This window comes from Aphidius gifuensis, linkage group LG1 (assembly GCF_014905175.1).
Source record: "Aphidius gifuensis isolate YNYX2018 linkage group LG1, ASM1490517v1, whole genome shotgun sequence".
Lineage (NCBI taxonomy): Eukaryota > Metazoa > Arthropoda > Insecta > Hymenoptera > Braconidae > Aphidius > Aphidius gifuensis.
The window spans coordinates 15,196,019-15,216,006 of NC_057788.1; the positions used below are offsets into that span (position 1 = coordinate 15,196,019).

At 30.1% G+C, this 19,988-nt stretch overlaps 1 protein-coding gene across 1 annotated transcript; it reads left to right on the forward strand.

Moving 5' to 3' along the window:
- Positions 1-2,027: 2,027 nt before the first annotated feature.
- Positions 2,028-11,508, forward strand: LOC122857079. The gene is made up of 4 exons (XM_044159100.1): positions 2,028-3,393; positions 3,478-5,334; positions 5,605-5,856; positions 10,853-11,508. The coding sequence occupies exons 1-4, from the start codon at positions 2,028-2,030 to the stop codon at positions 11,506-11,508; spliced, it is 4,131 nt and encodes a 1,376-aa protein (XP_044015035.1).
- Positions 11,509-19,988: the final 8,480 nt, after the last annotated feature.

Sequence of the window (19,988 nt, forward strand, 5' to 3'; positions counted from 1 at the left end):
AAGGTACCATTATAAATAATAAATAATAAAAAACGACAAGGACTCCAGGATCTTTGTATCTGTATGTACATTTTTTTTTTTTAATTTAATTTTTATGATTGATTTTAATATTTAAAATTCATAAATCTCACCCTTCATGTAAAAATCACATGAAATTAAAATACCTTGAAAGGGTGCGTTTTGTGGCTACCCATTTCAGTCGAATTTAAAAATGGCAACGAAAAAAATAAATTGGCTATTGTTCATTTCCACCATTGTTTGTAAACAAACAAATCAAGTCTACCACAACAAAATAAAAAAAGATTTTTAAACAGAATGGGTAACCACACAATCAGTGATGAGTATTTCGACGATTTTTGGGTATCATACAATCATACGTATGATACTACGCAAGGTGTATGATAGTTGGAAGTGCCCTCTTTTTTTATAAAATGAAGTAAATGATTTAGTAAAATCACTCACACCACTACATACCATTGTATACACCTGTCAAACTGTTTTTTTTTATGTTGACAACGATAAATAATAAATAAATTCATCAACGTGTATAAAAAATTCTATGAGAATTAAAACATTATATGAGAAAATAATTAAACAGTTAATATTATGACTAATTTTAATTCGTCTTGAATATATTAAAGTATGCCAATATGGAAAAACATGTCAACTTGGTAAATAGGTTTCCAAAATCAATATGTTCCTCATTGAAAAAGACAGGGAAAATATATTTGTGATATTGAGTAATGTTAAATTATCTGTGTGATTATAATTATTAATCTCGTAATTACTGTATTTATTTTTTTTTTCGCAAGCTAATGAAACTTTTTCCTGGCATTCTATGATGTTCCTTAGGACCTGTCAAAACCCTCCTGCTCCACATATCATGTGATGGTCTATTATCTCATTTTTTTATAATAATTTTTGAGATTATTTAAATAAAAAAAATATACACAATCATAAGTCGTTAATTGCGTCCAATAAAAATTGATAAATTCATGAAATTATATATTATGTTAACATATTGCTTTTGGGCGCAAAATATGTGTACAATGGCGAACTAGGCAAAATGGCGTCAGTAAAATATAGTTTAAAAAGTAAAATGTAGAGGCGCTTTTAATGGATGATACATGGCGTATGATAATGAAATGTATGATACTGTATGATACAGTGTATGATACACTGGTATCATACCTACCAAATACTGGTGCCCATATACCAACTCTAATGATACATGGCGCATGATAATGGGAATGTATGATATTGCTGTATGAAACACCGAGATTATACGTACTTAACACTGCACGGAACGCACATTTCAAAGTATTTTTAGCGGAAGTAGAACACTACGTGTATTTTTATGTCGGTTTATTCTCCTCAAGGGTCCCTAGAGTAAGTCTGGTGACTAGATCAATGAGCCGCCATATTGTAATGAGATAAGAAGTATGTTTGGTCTCTTCTTTATCAGCTGTATTGCATTTTTCATAAAATTAAGGATAAATATATATACATTACAAGATTATTAGCTTGATTTGTTTATAAATTTCTAATTTTCATGATAAATTAGTTACTGAGGGCAATTGATGTGGTATATTAAATTTATATATTCAAATAAAAAAATTATTGAATTTAAATAACCAAAAAAAATAATTTTTAAATAAGTAATTTATTTATTCAAGGATATTGGATAAATAAATAAAATATTGACTCAATAAAAAACGCATTTCAAATTATATAAAAGATTAGTGCGTACCATATGTCAGGTCTATATTAAAAAATCATTATCTGAAAATCAACATTTACCTACCTCACTCAAATAAAAAAAAAAAGGTTTTTGTTAGGGAATTGATGAGCAGACATGAAAATACACGTTAATGTGCTTTACTCTAGATTTTGACGTTGGCCACTGTTGAAAAATTTAAAATTATTTTCATATTTTTTCAGTGGTTTTTTTGTATGGTATTACAATTTAAGTTCGTTAAAATAATTATGGAAAATTACAGGTTTTACGCACATTCAATTTTTGAAAAATGCCAGCAAATTATAAAAGACGTTCTATTGAAGAAGAAGAAGAGTTTAGAAATTTAAAACGACTCAAACGAGCTAAACAGCAAAAAAATAGACGATCATATGATAAATTCATAGTACAACCATTAGATGTACAAGAAAATTATATAGGAGAAATGAATGTTATATGCAAACATTGCAAAGCTAAGCATTTTATATCTGAAGAAGTGAACAATAAAAAGAATTCATTTAATGACTGTTGTAATCATGGTGAAGTTGAACTTGAGTCATTGCCTGATCCACCTCAACTTATAAAAGATTTATTCAATCGTAGTCACGAATGTTCAGGGATTTTTCATGAACGAATACGATTGTATAATAACGCGTTTGCACTGGCTTCTTTCAACTCAAATTTAGTCAAATTTCGTTCGAATAATCGTCCTGGCCCATATTGCTTCAAAATACAAGGTCAAATTTATTACCAAATAAATACTTCTTTGTATCCACATGAAGAAGAAACTCCTTCATTCGGTCAACTTTTCATAATTGACCAGAATGAAGCTGCTGACATTCGATCACGCGTGAATGGAGTTTCAAGTTTGAATAGAGAAATTATAGATGGGATTGGCAATATTCTTCGTGATATAAATGTATTTGCTCGATCATACAGAATGATGCATGAAGAGTTGCAACAAACAATGTTGAACAATAATGAACAAATAGAACCAGAAATGAAATTAATATTTTCTTTAAAGCCTGGAATGGATACTCGACGATACATTGAGCAGAGAATTAATGAAGTTGCTGCAATTTTTACAACGACTGCTGATGGAGATATTCCTGAATCGTATGTAACAATACATAATAAAAACACTAAAAAACTAGAATATGTTAGCTCAATGGATCCAAATGTTGAACCGATGGTGTATCCATTGTATTATCCATACGGTACAAGAGGATGGCACAAAGATATTCCATGTGTTAATAAATCAAAACGTGTTTCAAGAGCTGCTTATACTAAGTATAGAATGGCAACTCGGGATGAGAATATATTCTTAATGGGTGGAAGACTATTTCAGCAATGGGTGGTTGATAGTTATGTCAAAATTGAAAAAGATAGAATGAATTTCTGTCGAATAAATCAAAAAAAAATTCGTGCAGATAGTTATCAAGGGCTTATTGATCATTTGCAACAAAGAGTGAACGAAAGTGATGGACGTTTTGGAAAAATAGTAATTCTTCCATCAACTTTCACGGGCTCTCCACGGAATATGCTTCAACATTACCAAGATGCAATGTCCATAGTAAGACGTTTTGGTAAACCAGATTTATTTATAACAATGACATGTAATCCAAATTGGCGAGAAATCAAAGAAAATTTATTATATGGTCAGACTGCTTCAGACAGACCAGATATAGTTTCACGTGTTTTTAATATAAAAAAAGATGAATTGATGAAAAAAATTGAAAAAGAAAAACTTTTTGGTGAAGTTCAAGCGTATGTTTATGTGGTTGAATATCAAAAAAGAGGATTACCACATGTTCATATTTTAATAACGCTAAAACAAAACAGTAAAATCAGCACTTCAAATATCGTCGATAAATACATTGCTGCAGAAATTCCAGATAGAGATTCAAATCCTAGACTTCATGATATTGTCATTAAAAATATGATTCATGCGTGTGGAGATTGGTGCAGAAATGATCAAAATAAATGTTCAAAGAATTTCCCGAAATTATTTCAAAAAGAAACATTAATGGATGAAAATGGATATCCAACGTATCGTCGTAGAAATACTGGTGTTTGTCTAGGTCCAAATGAAAAATCTATTGATAACCAGTACGTTGTTCCTTATAATTCTGTATTATTATTGTTATTTGATTGTCATATAAATGTAGAAGTAGTGTCGAGTATAAAAGCAATAAAATATCTATACAAATATATATATAAAGGACATGATGCCGCTTCAATCGTTTTAACTGATTCTAATAAAAATATTGAACATGATGAAATTAAAAATCATATAGAGACTCGATATGTAGGTCCTGTTGAAGCATGTGATCGGATTTTTGGGAGACCATTGCAACAAAAAAGTCATTCTATAATAAGATTACCAGTGCATTTATCGAATCAACAGAATGTTACTTTGACTGATGAAGCTGGTGAGGAGTCTATACGTGCAGCAATGGACCAACATACAATGTTAATGGATTATTTTGCTTTAAATGAACGTGATCCGTTGGCTAAGACATTTACTTATGCAGAAATCCCTGAACATTATGTATTTAAAAAAGGATCAGGTCCATGGCAAAAACGTAAAAAACATTTCAACGTTATTGGGAGAATGTATTCTATTAGTCCGAGTCAAGTTGAATTGTTCCACCTGAGATTACTGCTATTAACAGTTAAAGGAGCTACAAGTTTCGAAAATATCAGAGTGATTGATGGTGTAACGCATGACAGTTATCACAGTGCATGTTTGGCATTAGGCTTAATTGAAGACGATGAAGAATGGGATCGTTCAATGACAGAAGGTGGTGTGTGGATGATGCCTCATCAATTGCGGAATTTATTCGTTCGTATTTTGATTTATTGCCATCCTGTTAATCCAGAGAAGCTTTGGGAAGATCATAAAGACTTCATGGCTGATGATTTTAAAAGAAAACATAGCTTGACTCAATCATATGCAAGAGCATATCGAGAAATAAATAACCTTCTTTTAAGAGAAAAATCAGATCTTAGTAAATTTCCAACAATGCCATCGCTGATTGAATTTGAGAAAATAGATAGTATAAATGATAAAGAAATCGTCATCAATCATAAAGAAATCGGTTCAGCTCAATATGCAAATTTGAATATCAAACAAAAGATCATAGTTGATCAACTAATCAATGCAACATTGTACAGTGAAAATGATTCATCAAAAACATGTTTTTATATTGATGGACCAGGTGGATCAGGAAAAACATATGTTTACAGTACCATTTATCATTTATTGAAGAGTAAAGGAAAAAATATTGTTACAATGGCTTTTACAGGCATAGCAGCTATATTACTTCCAGCAGGAAGAACAATGCATAATGTTTTTGGCATGCCTGTTCCAATCTACACTGATTCAACATCAAACATTAAGTTGCAATCGAAAGAAGCCAAAGAACTTGAAAATATTGATGTAATAATTTGTGATGAAGCACCAATGGCGCCTAGATATTGTATGGAGTTAGCTGATAGAACTTTACGTGATATCACAAAATTAGATTTACCGTTCGGTGGAAAAATAGTTCTAATGGGTGGTGATTTTAGACAGCTGTTGCCAGTACTTAAAAATGGTACACGAAGTGAAACAACAAATTTATCAATTAAATATAGTCGATTATGGAAAAATTTTAATATTCTTTCTTTAACTGAAAACATGAGAACTCTACCAGAAGAGGTAGAGTTTACAAAATATTTGCTAGATATTGGTAATGGAACTTTGAATGATGATAATGATAATATAGAGATTCCGTACAAGTATTTAGCTAATAAAAATGATGATATAGTGCAGACGATTTTTAAAGAGTTAATTAATGATCGTAATTATGATGACTTAACAAAAGTGGCTGTATTAGCAGCAAGACATATAGATGTAGATGATATAAATGAAAGAGTTGTGCAGCTTCTAGACAAAAACTCAGAGAAAATTTATACAGGTGTGGATAGTACACAAAATTGTGATAATAGTGATCTTGAAGATGTTCTATTACCGGAGTATTTGAATACTTTGAATCCTCCAAATTTTCCACCTTATAAATTAAAATTAAGATTGAATTGCATTGTTATGCTTCTTCGAAATCTGAGTACAGGTGAAGGTTTGTGTAATGGGACGAGATTACAAATCCTAGACATTTCGAATAATCTTCTGAAATGTCGTATTTTAACTGGAGATAGGTCTAATAATATAGTTTTCATACATAGAATTACACTATACTGCGAAGGTGTCTATCCTTTCACTTTTAAACGTAGACAATTTCCTATTAAGATAGCATTTGCAATGACTATAAATAAAAGTCAAGGACAAACGTTTGATAAAATAGGAGTTGACCTTCGAAAAGATGTATTCAATCATGGACAATTATATGTAGCTTTTTCAAGAGTAAGATCATATGATTCATTGCGAATATTTTTAGGAAAACAACGAGATGACAATATAGTTAAAAATTATGTATTCAAAGAAATATTCGAATAATAAATAAAAATAAAAAAAAAAAAAATCATAATTTTAAACAAAAGATAGATCAATTTTTCAATTTAAAAAATTAATTTATTGACAGCTAAAACTTTTATTTCTATTGAAAGTTAATACGATAAACAAATAGAATGGAAAAAGATTTTAAAAAAGTAAGCATAATTATACGTATAAATAGTGATAATCTATTAATCTCGGTTGTTTTGTTTAGAAATGTTTTAATGAGCTGTTTAGAGATAGACATGAATTTTTTAAATTGAATTTATATAATGATATAACCGTGAAAAAAAACAAATAGGTTGATCTCGAATAAAGAACTGTTGAAGTTGCTAAAAAAAAAATTTGAAATGTTCACAAATACGTATACATCTTTTGAAACGATTGAAATAGAACAAGATTTCGAAGCATCAACAAAAGGTAATTTTTTCATGAATAATTTAAAATAATTACAAATATCAATTTCTATTTCAGAAATAGAAGAGTTAAAGAATAAAATTATAAAAAATATGATAAAGGAAGTACCTTGCGTAATTTGCGTCAAAGAATATTTCGAAAAAAAAGAAAATATAGTAATGTGCTCATTTTGTAAAGTCATGATTCAGACTTCAATAACTGACCTTGATCAATTAAATGAAAAATTAATAAAATCAAACACTTGGAAAAATGTGACCAACAAATGGATTTTTTTTCAAGAAGTAATGCAGGGAATTTAATTATTTTAAAAATGATGTGTTATACATGTGGACACGTTGTTGATATTATTGAATAAAAATATTTATCGTATAAATTATAATAATTTTTTTGAAAAATAAAAACTAAATATATTTCGATAAATACATAATTCATTTATTCATCATCGATTTAAAACATTACATGATGGCGCGCGAAGCGCGCCAATCGGTCTAGTATTTTAAAGAGCAGAACGTGGGCTCATTTTGTACCCTCGATAATAATAACAAAGTATTGTAAATTGAAATTTAGGAGTAACTTGTTTTTTTATTATTATTATTGAGATACAAATTAGCTTAACGTCTGCTCTTTAAACCAAGAAAAAAATCATTTAAAAATATTGATTTTTAAAGGCACCATGCAATTGTTGATTAAAAATTTTTATTAACTATTGCATGGTGCCTCAAAAATATTTTTAAATAATTTATTTTTTGTTTTGAAGAGTAGAACGTGAGCTAGAATGGGATGTTTACCTCAATAATTAAAGCAGATATTCAATTGTTAATTAACGTTTTGGAGTAAATGATTTTTTTTTTTTGTTGTTATTTTTGAGGTACAAATTCCGGGCTTTAGTACAAATTATTCTGCGTCTGTAGCAATTTTTTTTCCCCCTGAGTCATCTAGAAAAAAAATCGGTTTTAACCCTTTCTCTGCCCTTTAATTTTGAGGTACAAATGAAAACAATTGCGATAAAAAAAAGTACAAATTAAGACGCTTCTAATGAGTATTCTAGATAATTTTTTTAGGACTTATGCAGGCCAGGTTCACGCATCTGTACAATTCTTCTACATATTTTAATTTAACCGTGAATGATGAAATAATATCGATATTAATTATTCATAAGAAATAACAAATCTTCTTGCATATAAATAAATCGAAAATTGAAACATGTATATATATATACTTATATGTAGCTAATGAAGAATTAAAAAAAAAAGAATAACATTGTACGGCATACACACCCACAAGAAAATAATCGATAACCATGCATACATGCATATCTCCGTATGTACGACATGAAACGTCTCGAGAAAAGGGATAAGGAGGACATTCAGCTGAGAAATTTATTTTTTAATAAGATTTTGTTCTTGGCTTTTACTGATGTTGATATCTTTTTTATTAGTCATTGGAAAAAATCGAAAGTAGGCTTATTAGAACGAGGGCTATCGATATATATAGTAAAACAATTTTTATTTTTTTTTTTCGGCCAATAGTTAGCCTAAAAATTGATAAATTGGAAATTATGACGTCACTGAGCGCAAACTTAAAATACTTATACCCCGTAAAAGAGTTTGCGTTCGTTCTATATATTTTTATCTTTCTAAAATTGAGGCGAGAACCTACCGGGTCTCTTGATAAATACAAATAATCATTGGAAAAGAATAAGAAAATGAAGAAAAAAAAAATAGATAAATAAACAAATAAAAATTACAACTTACTTCTTCGTTGATCTGATATCTCCTTCCAGGTGATCTATTTAACCCTGTAGCCAGATTCCTCTTCAACAGCTCATCCTTTTTGTTTCTCCTCCTGGTGATTTTTCTCTCCACTGACTCCCTCTGAAAATAGAAAAAAAACAACAAAAATTATTTTTAAAATCTTTACATAAATTAATAAAAAAGAGAGATAAAAAAAATAAATTATAGAGAGGTAAATAATTATATATGAATAGATCAAATGGGAAAATAAGAATAAACACGTGCACGAACGAAATAATAGCAAGAGTAATGAGATGGAAAAGTTTTATGATATAGGCAATAAGAAGAACAACAATTATAGAATAAATTAATAATAAATGAATGGTGAAAAATAAATATGAGTAAAGTTAAAAGAAAAATAGAAAGATAACATCAGTATAAAAAGATAAGCACATGCACCAATGAAATAATTAAAATTAAGAGAATAAATAAGTTGTCTATTACAAAAAAGAAAATTGAATTGAAAATTAAAAAAGACAAATTATATATATTAAATTTACTTACTTCCTTCATTAAATTTTCACGATACTCTTTTAAAATAACACTTGGACGTGGAACCATGATTATGAATAAAAGGATTCAATTTGAGGATAAGGTTGCAGGCAAGGATGCAGGTTGAGATTAAAAGAACTTATAACCCTAAAAAAGGCAGGAAAATCAGGTGGTTCTAGGATTTTTCGCTAGAGAGAACTTTGAACCAATGGTAAAATTTATGAAGATTTCAACCAATAAAAAAATTCCTTCCCCACTGATTCTAGCGCCATTATTTTTCACCATGTAACTGGAAAATTTGAAACTAATTCAAATTGAAGATCTTTCTAAAAACTTTCTAAGAAAATTCGCTGGTGTTGTTCATATCGTAATCTAGCGAAAAATGATTGCATTAAGAAAAAAAAAAAATCGATAAAATATAAGGCGCACAATTATTTAATTTATTATTATTTTTTTTTTGCTTACTTTCCTCATTATTTTAGATGAGAAAATAAGAAAATCTTCAGTCAAAATTGGTTCATTCTCGAGTTAGGGTCGTTTTTTTTCTTTGCTATACAAACTATTTTTTTCTTTTATTATTTTAAACATAAAAAAAAAAAAAAAATATTTAAGTTTGCCTTTTTTTCCTCAATACTTTTCAAGAGTGTTAATTGTATTTTTTTTTATTATAATCAAAAGGTAAGTTTGAATTTTGAGTTTTTATAATAATAATAAAAATAATAATTTTCATAATTTAAATTCAACTATTATATTGTAGAAAAACTTGTTTCCATTTTTTAAGGAATTATTTGTGTAAAATCAAACCATTCGAAAAAAATAACAATTTGAAAATAAATGTATATGGCATTGATAACACTGATAATTTAGATGATGAATCTAATGATGAAGAAGGTGATAGCGTTGATGATTCAAATGGTACAAATAAGAAAAAAAAAAGAGACGTCAAGAAAGGATTGTTCCATATTATTTAGGTAATAATGATGCATCAAATCATCCAACAATTCATCTTTTAATTATTGAAAAGCCTGAGAAAAAAGTTGATGGATTCCAAGATGAATCAGCAGATGAAGATGATGATGAAGAAGAAGGAGAAGATGATGAAGATTATGATGAATATGATTTTAATAATATTACAAATAAAAGAAAACTTAGTGAATTCTCAAACCATCACTTTGCCTACATTAAAAATTTATCTAGGTTAATTAGTGCACAAATTTCAGTATATAATGGTAAAAAATTTATTTGTGATCGTTGTTCATCATATTTCCATTATCAAAAATCAGTTGATTCTCACAATCCTGCATGTAGAGAAAAAAAACAATATGCAATGGAGATGCCAACAGAAAATAACAATATTTCAAAGTTAAAAAATGACAAATACCAGCTTCGAGTGCCTTATGTAGTATATGCTGACCTAGAAAGTATATTAGAAAAAGTGACAGATAATTTTAATAATTCATAAAAAAAAACAATTGAACAAAAACATATTCCAAACAGTGTAGCATATTATGTTAAATGTTCTTACGATAATACGCTCTCTAAATTTAAATCAAAAAGAGACGAAAATTGCATTGAATGGTTTATTAAAGAACTTGAAGAGCTGTCACACAATGTTGATAATATACTAGAAAATATCAAACCGATGAATCTTACTTTTGATGAAGAATTGCAATTTTTTAATGCAACAAAGTGCCATATATGTAAAAAATTGTTCACAGCGGAAAACATTAAGGCATGTGATCACTGTCATCTCAGTGGGGTGTATCGGGGACCGGCCCATGTTGCGTATGTATAATTACTCTAATTAATTTTTATGCAACCTTAATTATCAGACATCTTGCATAATAGCTGTGATGTTTCATGGTCTCAGTTATTATGATAGCCATTTCATAATTAAAGCATTGAAAAAACAATTTCCAGGTGATATTGATCTTTTGGCTTTAAATAAGGAAAGTTACATAAGCTTTACTAAACGTGTTAAAAATACTAAGATTGAATTACGTTTTATAGACTCCTTTGAATTCATGGGCAGCTCAATAAGTACACTGGCGAATGAATTAGAGGATAATGCTAAAAGTATAAGTCGTAGTTATTGTGAAAATTTGAAACAATTTAAATTAATAACAGAAAAAGGTATATTTCCGTATGATTATATTGATTGTTGGGAAAAATTTGATGAAGAACAATTGCCCTCAAAACTTGATTTTTATTCTCAACTTAATGAAGAGCATGTGAGTGATGATGATTATGCTCATGCTTGCAATGTATGGAGAGTATTTAAATCAAAAAATCTGGGAGAATACTCAGATTTATATCTCCGTACAGATGTTCTTCTTTCAGCTGATATGTTTGAAAATTTTAGATATTTTTGTTTGAATACCTATGATTTAGATCCAGCTCATTATTACACTCTCCCAGGGTTGAGTTTTAACGCAATGTTAAAATATTCAGAGATTGAGTTGGAATTATTGATAGATGTTGATAAATTATTGTTTATTGAAGGGGGTATTAGAGGCGGCTTATCACAATGTTCACATCGTCATCTTTCTGCAAATAATAAGTATATGAAAGAATAAAATCCAAATATTAGAGATTCATATTTAATGTACTTTGATGTTAACAATTTATATGGTTATGCAATGGCTTCTACACTTATAATCGATATTACATTCCTCAAAAAAATAAAAAAGTACCAGGTATTATGAAGGATGAATGCAATGGAAAAATTATAAAGAATTTGTTGGGTTACGTTCGAAAGCATATTCATTTCCAGTTGAAGATGAGACTAGTATCAATAATGTAAAACTTCATAAAAAAGCTAAAGGAGTAAAAAAATCATCAATGAAAACGATTACTTTTGAAGACTATAAAAATTGTGTTGAAAATCATGTTCAAATATCTAGAAAACAAAATTTAATCCGCTCTGAAAAACATCAAGTTTATACAATTACCACAGAAAAAATAGCTTTAAGTTGGAATGATGATAAAAAAGAACTTATTGAAGGTAAAAATTATACTCTGCTTTGGGGTTATGCAAAAGAACTTAGAAATAAAATTAAATAAATAAAACAATGTAATATGATTGGAATAAAAAAAATTTTATTTATTGAATTAAGTTTTTATTTATTTATTTATTTAATACAGAGCTGTCTGAACCACCCACTGGTTGTGTGAATTATCAAATCCCAGCTATTTCACATATATTTTATTTCCTTTCTTGTTAATACTTTTTTTCGATTAAATAGACGTCAGGATACTTATACTTTTTGTAATTCAGGTTGATATAAACACCCTTCAATTGGGTTCTGTTGATAGTCTTCAAGTTTATATGTTATTGGAGATGTGTTATTTATTTTCATAATTTTGAATATTTCAGTTGTCCAATTGGGTTTATAATTTTTCTCAAAGACATGTTTATATTTACTCATTCTGACATGATCATTTGATTTAAATTTATTTTTCTGATAATATTAATTTAAACTTTTGAATACACTATGCTTTGAAATTTTTATATTGTCAGCAACAACTTTTGCTGGTGCCATTTTGATTGTACGATGTTTTGTATTATTATATTGTTCAATCAATTTTGGTAATATTTTAACCCATTTATAAGTACCTTGTAAGCTGAATTCAAAGTACAATTTATATTTAATTGTTCTATTAAATCTTTCAACTATTGATGCTTTCATATGGGTGAAAGTTGAATTGCCTCTAATACATTCATAGTCATGATAGGCTGTTTTCCGGTCACGAATAGACCTGCCTGATGTGAGTTGTTGCCCGTTATTCTGTTGTTCCGGTCAACAAATGCAATCAGAAACAAAAAATAATTCATTTTTTTGGAGATTTTCCAAATTTCTTTTGCAATTCTCGATGTCTTTTTTTTGTTCCATCAAGAAATATGCCACTATGATTGAATGAGTGATTGACATTGATTGCATATCAATTTCAGTGTAATGATGTGCAGATAAACGGTAGATGGCTTCATAATTATCAGAATCTGAATTATCATTTATTATTCCTTTTTTCAATAGATCTATAAAAAATGGAAATCAAAATTGATTTAACTACATTTTAATGACCCGGGAATGTATTGAATTTTCGAATTCTAATTTTCGTTGTTTCTCGTTATGAACGAAATTGTAATTAGTTGTATCAACTATCCCATTATTTTTTAATTCACGGAGCTCATCGTTAATTTTTTTTTTTATCTTTATAGCTGATTTTTTCAAGATAGCTCAAGATGCTCTACGGAACCACAATTTCGTCTTCAGTTCATCAGGGTATTTATGGTCTAGAGCACGTTGAATGTTTTGCAGGCAATAATTAATTATTTTTTCTCTGAAAAGAGCAGCTGATCTATTTGCAAAAGCCATGGATGTTTCTTCCCCATCCGGCTTTGCCCAAGCAACACTTGCAGTGTAGTGACTTTTACGCCTCGTCAAAAAGATTTTTTTTTTTAGAATACTCATTACTCTGCCTACGAAATTTGCTCGATGTATTATTATTTTTTATTCAATTAATGGCGTTGGTATCGTCCAACATTGTGTACTAATTAAACTTTTGAGAATATTTTCTATTCTTCTAACATCTTCACTTTCTTCATCTTTATTATCATCAGCATGGAGGTCCATCTGAATCTCATCGTCAATTTTCTCATTCCATTGTACATTTGAATCTGAAGAAATGAAATTACAGCAGTAAATTAACTTTTATGTTCGTAATTTAGAATTGAATTATTTTTCTTCACACTGAAAAAAACTTCTCCTATTTTTTAGAAGAAAACTTTTAGAAAATATGTATAAACAATAATTGGTTTGTAATAAGAAAAAAAAAGTCTTGATATATAAACAATATCCTGTTTGTTTCATGCTGATATAGTGTCTTGTTTGGAACCATAGATGGTTGGCTTCAAGAAGAATACTTTTAAAAATATGCCACTAGCTTCTTGTTACAAACTTGGCCAGATTGTAAGGTTAGAGCCAGGATACCTGATCAGGAATGAAACAGGATTCCTGATCTAAAATGGATCAAGCAAATTTAAAAAAAAAAGGTCTTTTTTATTATTTGTTGTTTCATGAATTGGTTATTTAGTTCACTATGACAATGTTGATGAAAGTCCATATAGACAAGGTCAATATGGACCTGGATACATTGATGGACAAGATGTCCAGGGATCACGAGAAGCATGCGACCAGAGGTGCTGCAGAGGCCACTTTCTTTACGGCTTCACCAGCTCCAGGGACAATGAGTCCATTAGTTAGTTTTCTGGCAAGCTTGGATATCGACAATCTTGGAAAAGGTGGTCGAGGAAATCAATGATTGGAGCGACATAGAACTAGTTCCAGAATTGCCCGTGACTCCCGAAAAGGTCAAGCTGGATCCCGTAGAAGAGGTTAGATTCTCCGTTTTTGATGAAGACGTCCAACCAGACAAAGTGGTTGACGCAAAGGATCACGATGACGTTGAGATCGAGAACATCATGACCCGTAGTCGTTCAACGTCGGAACGTTCTGAGGCATTCAGTCAGGGGTTGTTAACACACCATAAAATTTCGAGCCGACACGCTTTTATAATTGTTTATAATATATATTGACGATGACATTAATGATGTTGGTGCTCCACGATTTCACTGGATTTCCCCCCTGTAAGGTGATGTGTCCAAGTTCTTGTAGCAAGAATTCACATAACTAGTTACTATTATATTTGACCTAGATATTACTGAATATATTTTGGTCATATCTATTGAATAGTGATGCAAGATTTTGCATTGAATTCAGAAGTCTAGCATGTGAAAACACCGCTTAATACTGAGCAGTGTTCTTAAGTATGACACTGGTGTATCATCAAACATACATCTGTAGTTTCATACGCATTAGGACCGCCCCTACATTTTACTTTTCGAACTATTTTACTGACGTCATTTTTTTGCTGCTCACGAACAGTTGGAGAAAAATTTTTTTTACACATTTCTCCGTATGGTTTAATCATTTCTAGCATTGAATAATTATGCAAAGTATATTGAAGAAAGAAATCACCAGTATTGGAGAAACACCCGCTTTAAGTATGATAGTTCAGTTTTTTATAGTATTATATGTGTGTTATACAATTAAAATTACTTCTATTTTTCACTTTTTATTGAGCCTACATTTGTGTGAAAGACATGAAATTTTTTTGGGAAGAACTGGCGGTAAGTTTTTGTAAAAAGTTAAGACTATTCATATGGGTCAATGATTTGTAATGAAATATGTACTTTTGTACTTGACTTTTTTGATATCCTCTTTTTTTGTATGTTTAAAAGAAAAAAAAAAAAATTAATTTCGATTACTTGACTCTCCTTTTTGTACAAAAATTTATTTTAGTTTTTTGTGTGATATCATATCTCTTTGTAAAGTCTTTTAATCGTTCACTTATAAAGAATAACAACCCATCATACGTCCAGATCGTGAATCGTTATTTGAAATTTATTTAGTGAGCTTTGTACCCTTTTGAGTACGTTCTAAAAATAAAATATCAGAATTTTTTGCATTTCTTGGCCAAGATTCATTGGTAACGAACTGATCATGAATTTTTATTCAACGATTTTTATTACGGATATAACTTCTGAAATGTTGGTTTGATTTACCGCTATCAGTGAATATAGCGTAATTAACTTTATATGTAGATCTACAAATTTCTACTTTAGATGTGGGTATCCCTTTTATCGAACAATAATTGTTTTGCAATCGACCATTTTGATACATTGATAAAGAGTTGACCTTCAAAACAACAACATTTGTCTTGAGAATTTTCAATTTTCTAGAAATTTTCGTTGAAGTTAAACAATCTAGACATGTACCAGTTTCTTCGTGCCACAATGAGAGCGATTGATTTATAAGTTCTTGTAATGTGAGAGTGTTATTTCCATTCGGTATTGAAAGATTTATAATGTACTGGTTTGTCAATGAGACATTTACGTATGAACAGGATTCACATTTCTCTAAATACTTTTCTTCATGGCCTAAATGCTTGGTTAGAACATGATCTTTTGTACAGAGTGCTGTTAAAAATTTAGCAGGATCATTTTCGTTATTATGGTTGAACGCTTCACCAACAAATGTTTTAATTTCATCTACTGAAGAAGTCATTTTTGAAATATACTCATTAAAAAATTTAGCTACTACCAAATGGTGTGAGTTGCTAACTTTTTTTAATGACTCATTTATAACTTCTGAGCGTAATATACATTGCATCATGACAGAGTTTACATAGCTCGATAAACCATTATCATGAGTTCATCCCTGTACATTAGACAGCGTGTCGATAACTTTGAATTTTTTTTCACATTCTATATCAACCAAAAATGATTTCAAACACCACTTGGAATCAAAATTTTTCGGAAAACTTCTATTCGAAAATGGAATTTCTTTCAAATCAGGTTTATAAATTTTCCGCAAACGATTATATTCTTCGATTGCTTGCTGACTTGCTATTGCTTTTGACGGGTCAAAATTTATTAAATGAACCATTTAATGTTGTAACTCGTGAAAGTGCAACGTAAGTCATACCTTTGGCAAAAGACTTTTCGCCGACGTCAATGATAGCGCACTCTAAACTAACTCCCTGAGATTTATGTATGTCATTGCGCAACTAACACAAATAGAAAATTGTGAACGTATTACGAACACTCCATCAGTCAACTGGAATTTTACATCTTTCAACTATAGAATCATGGCCTTCTTTAGTTAATTTGACGACAATTGATTGCAAGTTTTTACCATCCATACTCTTTGAAACAGATACAACTGTACCAAGCGCACCATTGACCATGCGTAATGGGTAGAGAATATTTCGTCTAATTATGATTTTTGCACCAATTTTAATTGTTATATTCTTTGCTAAACCAGCTGATCAACTGGCATCATATTCATTGTTAGCTAAGTCTTTTTCTGCATTTTTTCGATAAATAGGCTTACAATCGATGGTATCAATTGCACAGAGATTATATATTTTTTGTGTTTTTATTGTGTCTAACAGCGGAATTTATTGCATCACACATTTCATTAGTTGGTAGCGAGCATACAGCAGATGAAGGCCATTTTTGTATATAATTACACAGTTCATCGAGTCTGTCACCAACAGGGAATATATCTAAATTTATATTCCGAGTGCTTAACAGCTGTTCACGTAATACCTTAAGAGCTCCGTCAGATAAAGCCATGTAGTTTGGTGTACCTCCATGATGAACTGGCAGTGAAAAAATTCTATGCAGCGTCATACCGTTAATACCAAATGCAGCAAGGCCTGTAGGAGCAGCACTTGCAGTTTGACGATTTATTGTTTTTCGAATCCAAGTTTCAATAACGTAGATTAGAAAGCTTTTACCTGTTCCACCTTTTCCACTAATATAAATTTTTAAAGGTTCATCTTTATCATCCGTAAAAACATCAGTCATTTTCTGGAAGACTCTTAGAATTATTCAACTTCTTTTTCTGCATCTGCATTACCAATATCTTTAAAATCTTTCATCGCTTCACCAGCAGCTTTTTTCATCCAACCATTTTATTGTTGTATTACTATCAGTTCCACTCAAAGAAGTTCCTAATAATGTATCTGCTGCTTTAAGAGCTCCAATTTCTCTATTATTTAAACTTTGAAAAGCAAAAGTCCATAATCTGGTGAGCAATGGTGCTGTGGAGTTAATATCATTGACCATCGCTTGAGTTTTCGATCGCTCATGTTTCGTTATATATTTTGTAACATACCCTGTTAGGGCTGAGGAAGTTTTACCTACATATTGGATATCCACATTCCCTTCCCAAACTGTAAGAAAAACAGGATTATAATCATTAATATTCCCTTCATCTTCGGTTCTAGGGAGATCATATAGTTTATTCTTAGACCGTGAATGTCTGTGATTTGCAATTGCGATTGCTGGATCACGTAAGACAAATGTCTCTGTAACAGGTCTAGGGAATCCAAATCGACAGTGTTTAATCGTTTTTTCGTATTTATTTTTTGATGACCTCATACAATAACCATTATGATGATGATTTTGATGAGTCGTTACCCTACGATGCAATAATGGTGACAAATTTTTATTTGGGATTTTGCAAGTCACATATTTTTAGATAAACTCTACTATTTCTTCAATTTCGTTTGCACCTATCATAGGCGCATTATCAACCCATAATAATACATGGAAATGTTGAATACCACGGCCTTGATATTCCCGTCACCAAAAATAATGAGTAATTTTTCCAAGTGGATTACTTTCTGAGTTAAGGAAATCTAACATGGCATGACATTTTTGATCCATGTAGCGAGAGTCTAACACAGGATCTGCAGCAATTATTTGACCCGGTAACATCTTGTCTAAGAATGGAGCAATTATTTCACAAACATATTGAATCAAATCATCACATAAATACTCTGCTGGACTTAGAGTAAGAAACCATGTAGCAGAACCATATTCTCTTATCATACACCTAAGATTATTTCTTGGCTTTTTCCAAAATTGTCCTGTGTTTGGGAGACGCTCAAATACAGAGCTTAACTCACTTTCTAACTGACCCTCACTTAATTTGTTTAAATAATTTTTTACAGTTTAACTGTCACGTGGATTTGTAACATTTAACATGTGAAAAATTCCTGACTTTAATTTTCGAATACTATTATTTTGTAATAAATAAAATATATATTGCTGGTCTAGTCTGAATCGTGGCTTGAGGGAACAGAGTTTTTGCTCTATAAAATCATGATCGCGAACCTGCTTAGCTCGGTCTTGGCACTGTTCATTTATTCCTCGAGAATATAGGTTTAGAAAGCACTGCAAATCTAAAGTTTTTACTCGTGAATCCAATGAATCGTCTCGAAAATCCAACATTTGATAAATGGCTGTAGCTGTTTATCGTACAAAGGATATATTGTATATTGTTCGTAGTTTAATTCTGAATGATCCATTTGAGTAAGCATATCTCGTTTCTTTAAATTCGCTGTTTCATTTCATTTAGATCTGGCTTGAAATCTTTATTTGCATACTTCCAGTATGGATTTACAATTGGCAAATGAAAATTATTGACATTCTTTAAGGAATGTTCAAAAAGAAAGATCTACGATCTATGATTTCTAGGTAAATTCATCATTTTCTTTGACTTGTGCTAAATTCTACATTTCGTTTTTTCGTTTCGTTTTCAACTTCTAATAATGATTTTATGTTTGACATATCTAAATCATGGCTCAATTTTAATAATTTTCTATAATATTCATTAAATCTGTATAAACATCGTAACATTGACCTTACTGATGAGAAATGAGGTGATAAAAGATGCAGAGGGAAGCTGATTAATTTACATGGATATTCACTGCTATAACATCTAAATGAATAACCCAACTTATCTCTCGAATGCGTAATAAAACATTGTTGTAGAAATTTTGGACAACTTGACAACGTCTGAGTTACTAAAATTTGGAGAAAATTTTTATAGAGATTGAAAAGTTTTTGGTCTTTCAATACTGTGCAAGTAAAATCACAGATCCAAAATTTTACACCCTTTTTATTTGTGTCAATTGGTAATATATTGACTGCTTGACCTTGTGGATTTATAACAAAAGTCTCCGAAAACTTTATTTGCTTTTTGATTTCCATTATCATTTCATTTTGTTCGTTGTCTTCATGCCTTCTTTTTACTGATATAGCATTTACTTGTTTTGGTTTTTCTGATTCATAATTAAAATTGTATGATTGATCATAAAAATATGGTTTAGAAGATGAGGTATGCTCTGAGTCTCCACGTAAATTCTCAATGTCAGAATCATCTATCTTATTTTTTAAACGTGAATCTGCCATTTTTTTCAGCTCTGAGCCTGGCTTCTGTTTCGTTTGTAAGATCGTTGATAGACTTAACCAGAATGTCATATGTAAGATTTTGAATGTATATTTCTAGTGAAGATTTAGACGGAACATGTGTATTGTCATCTTTTGGTAGCTCACTTTTTAAGATTTGAGCGCGCGATATGTTGTTGGGATTATTACAGTTCCAGAAATTGCGTTTTTCTTGAAATTTCTTTCAGAAGT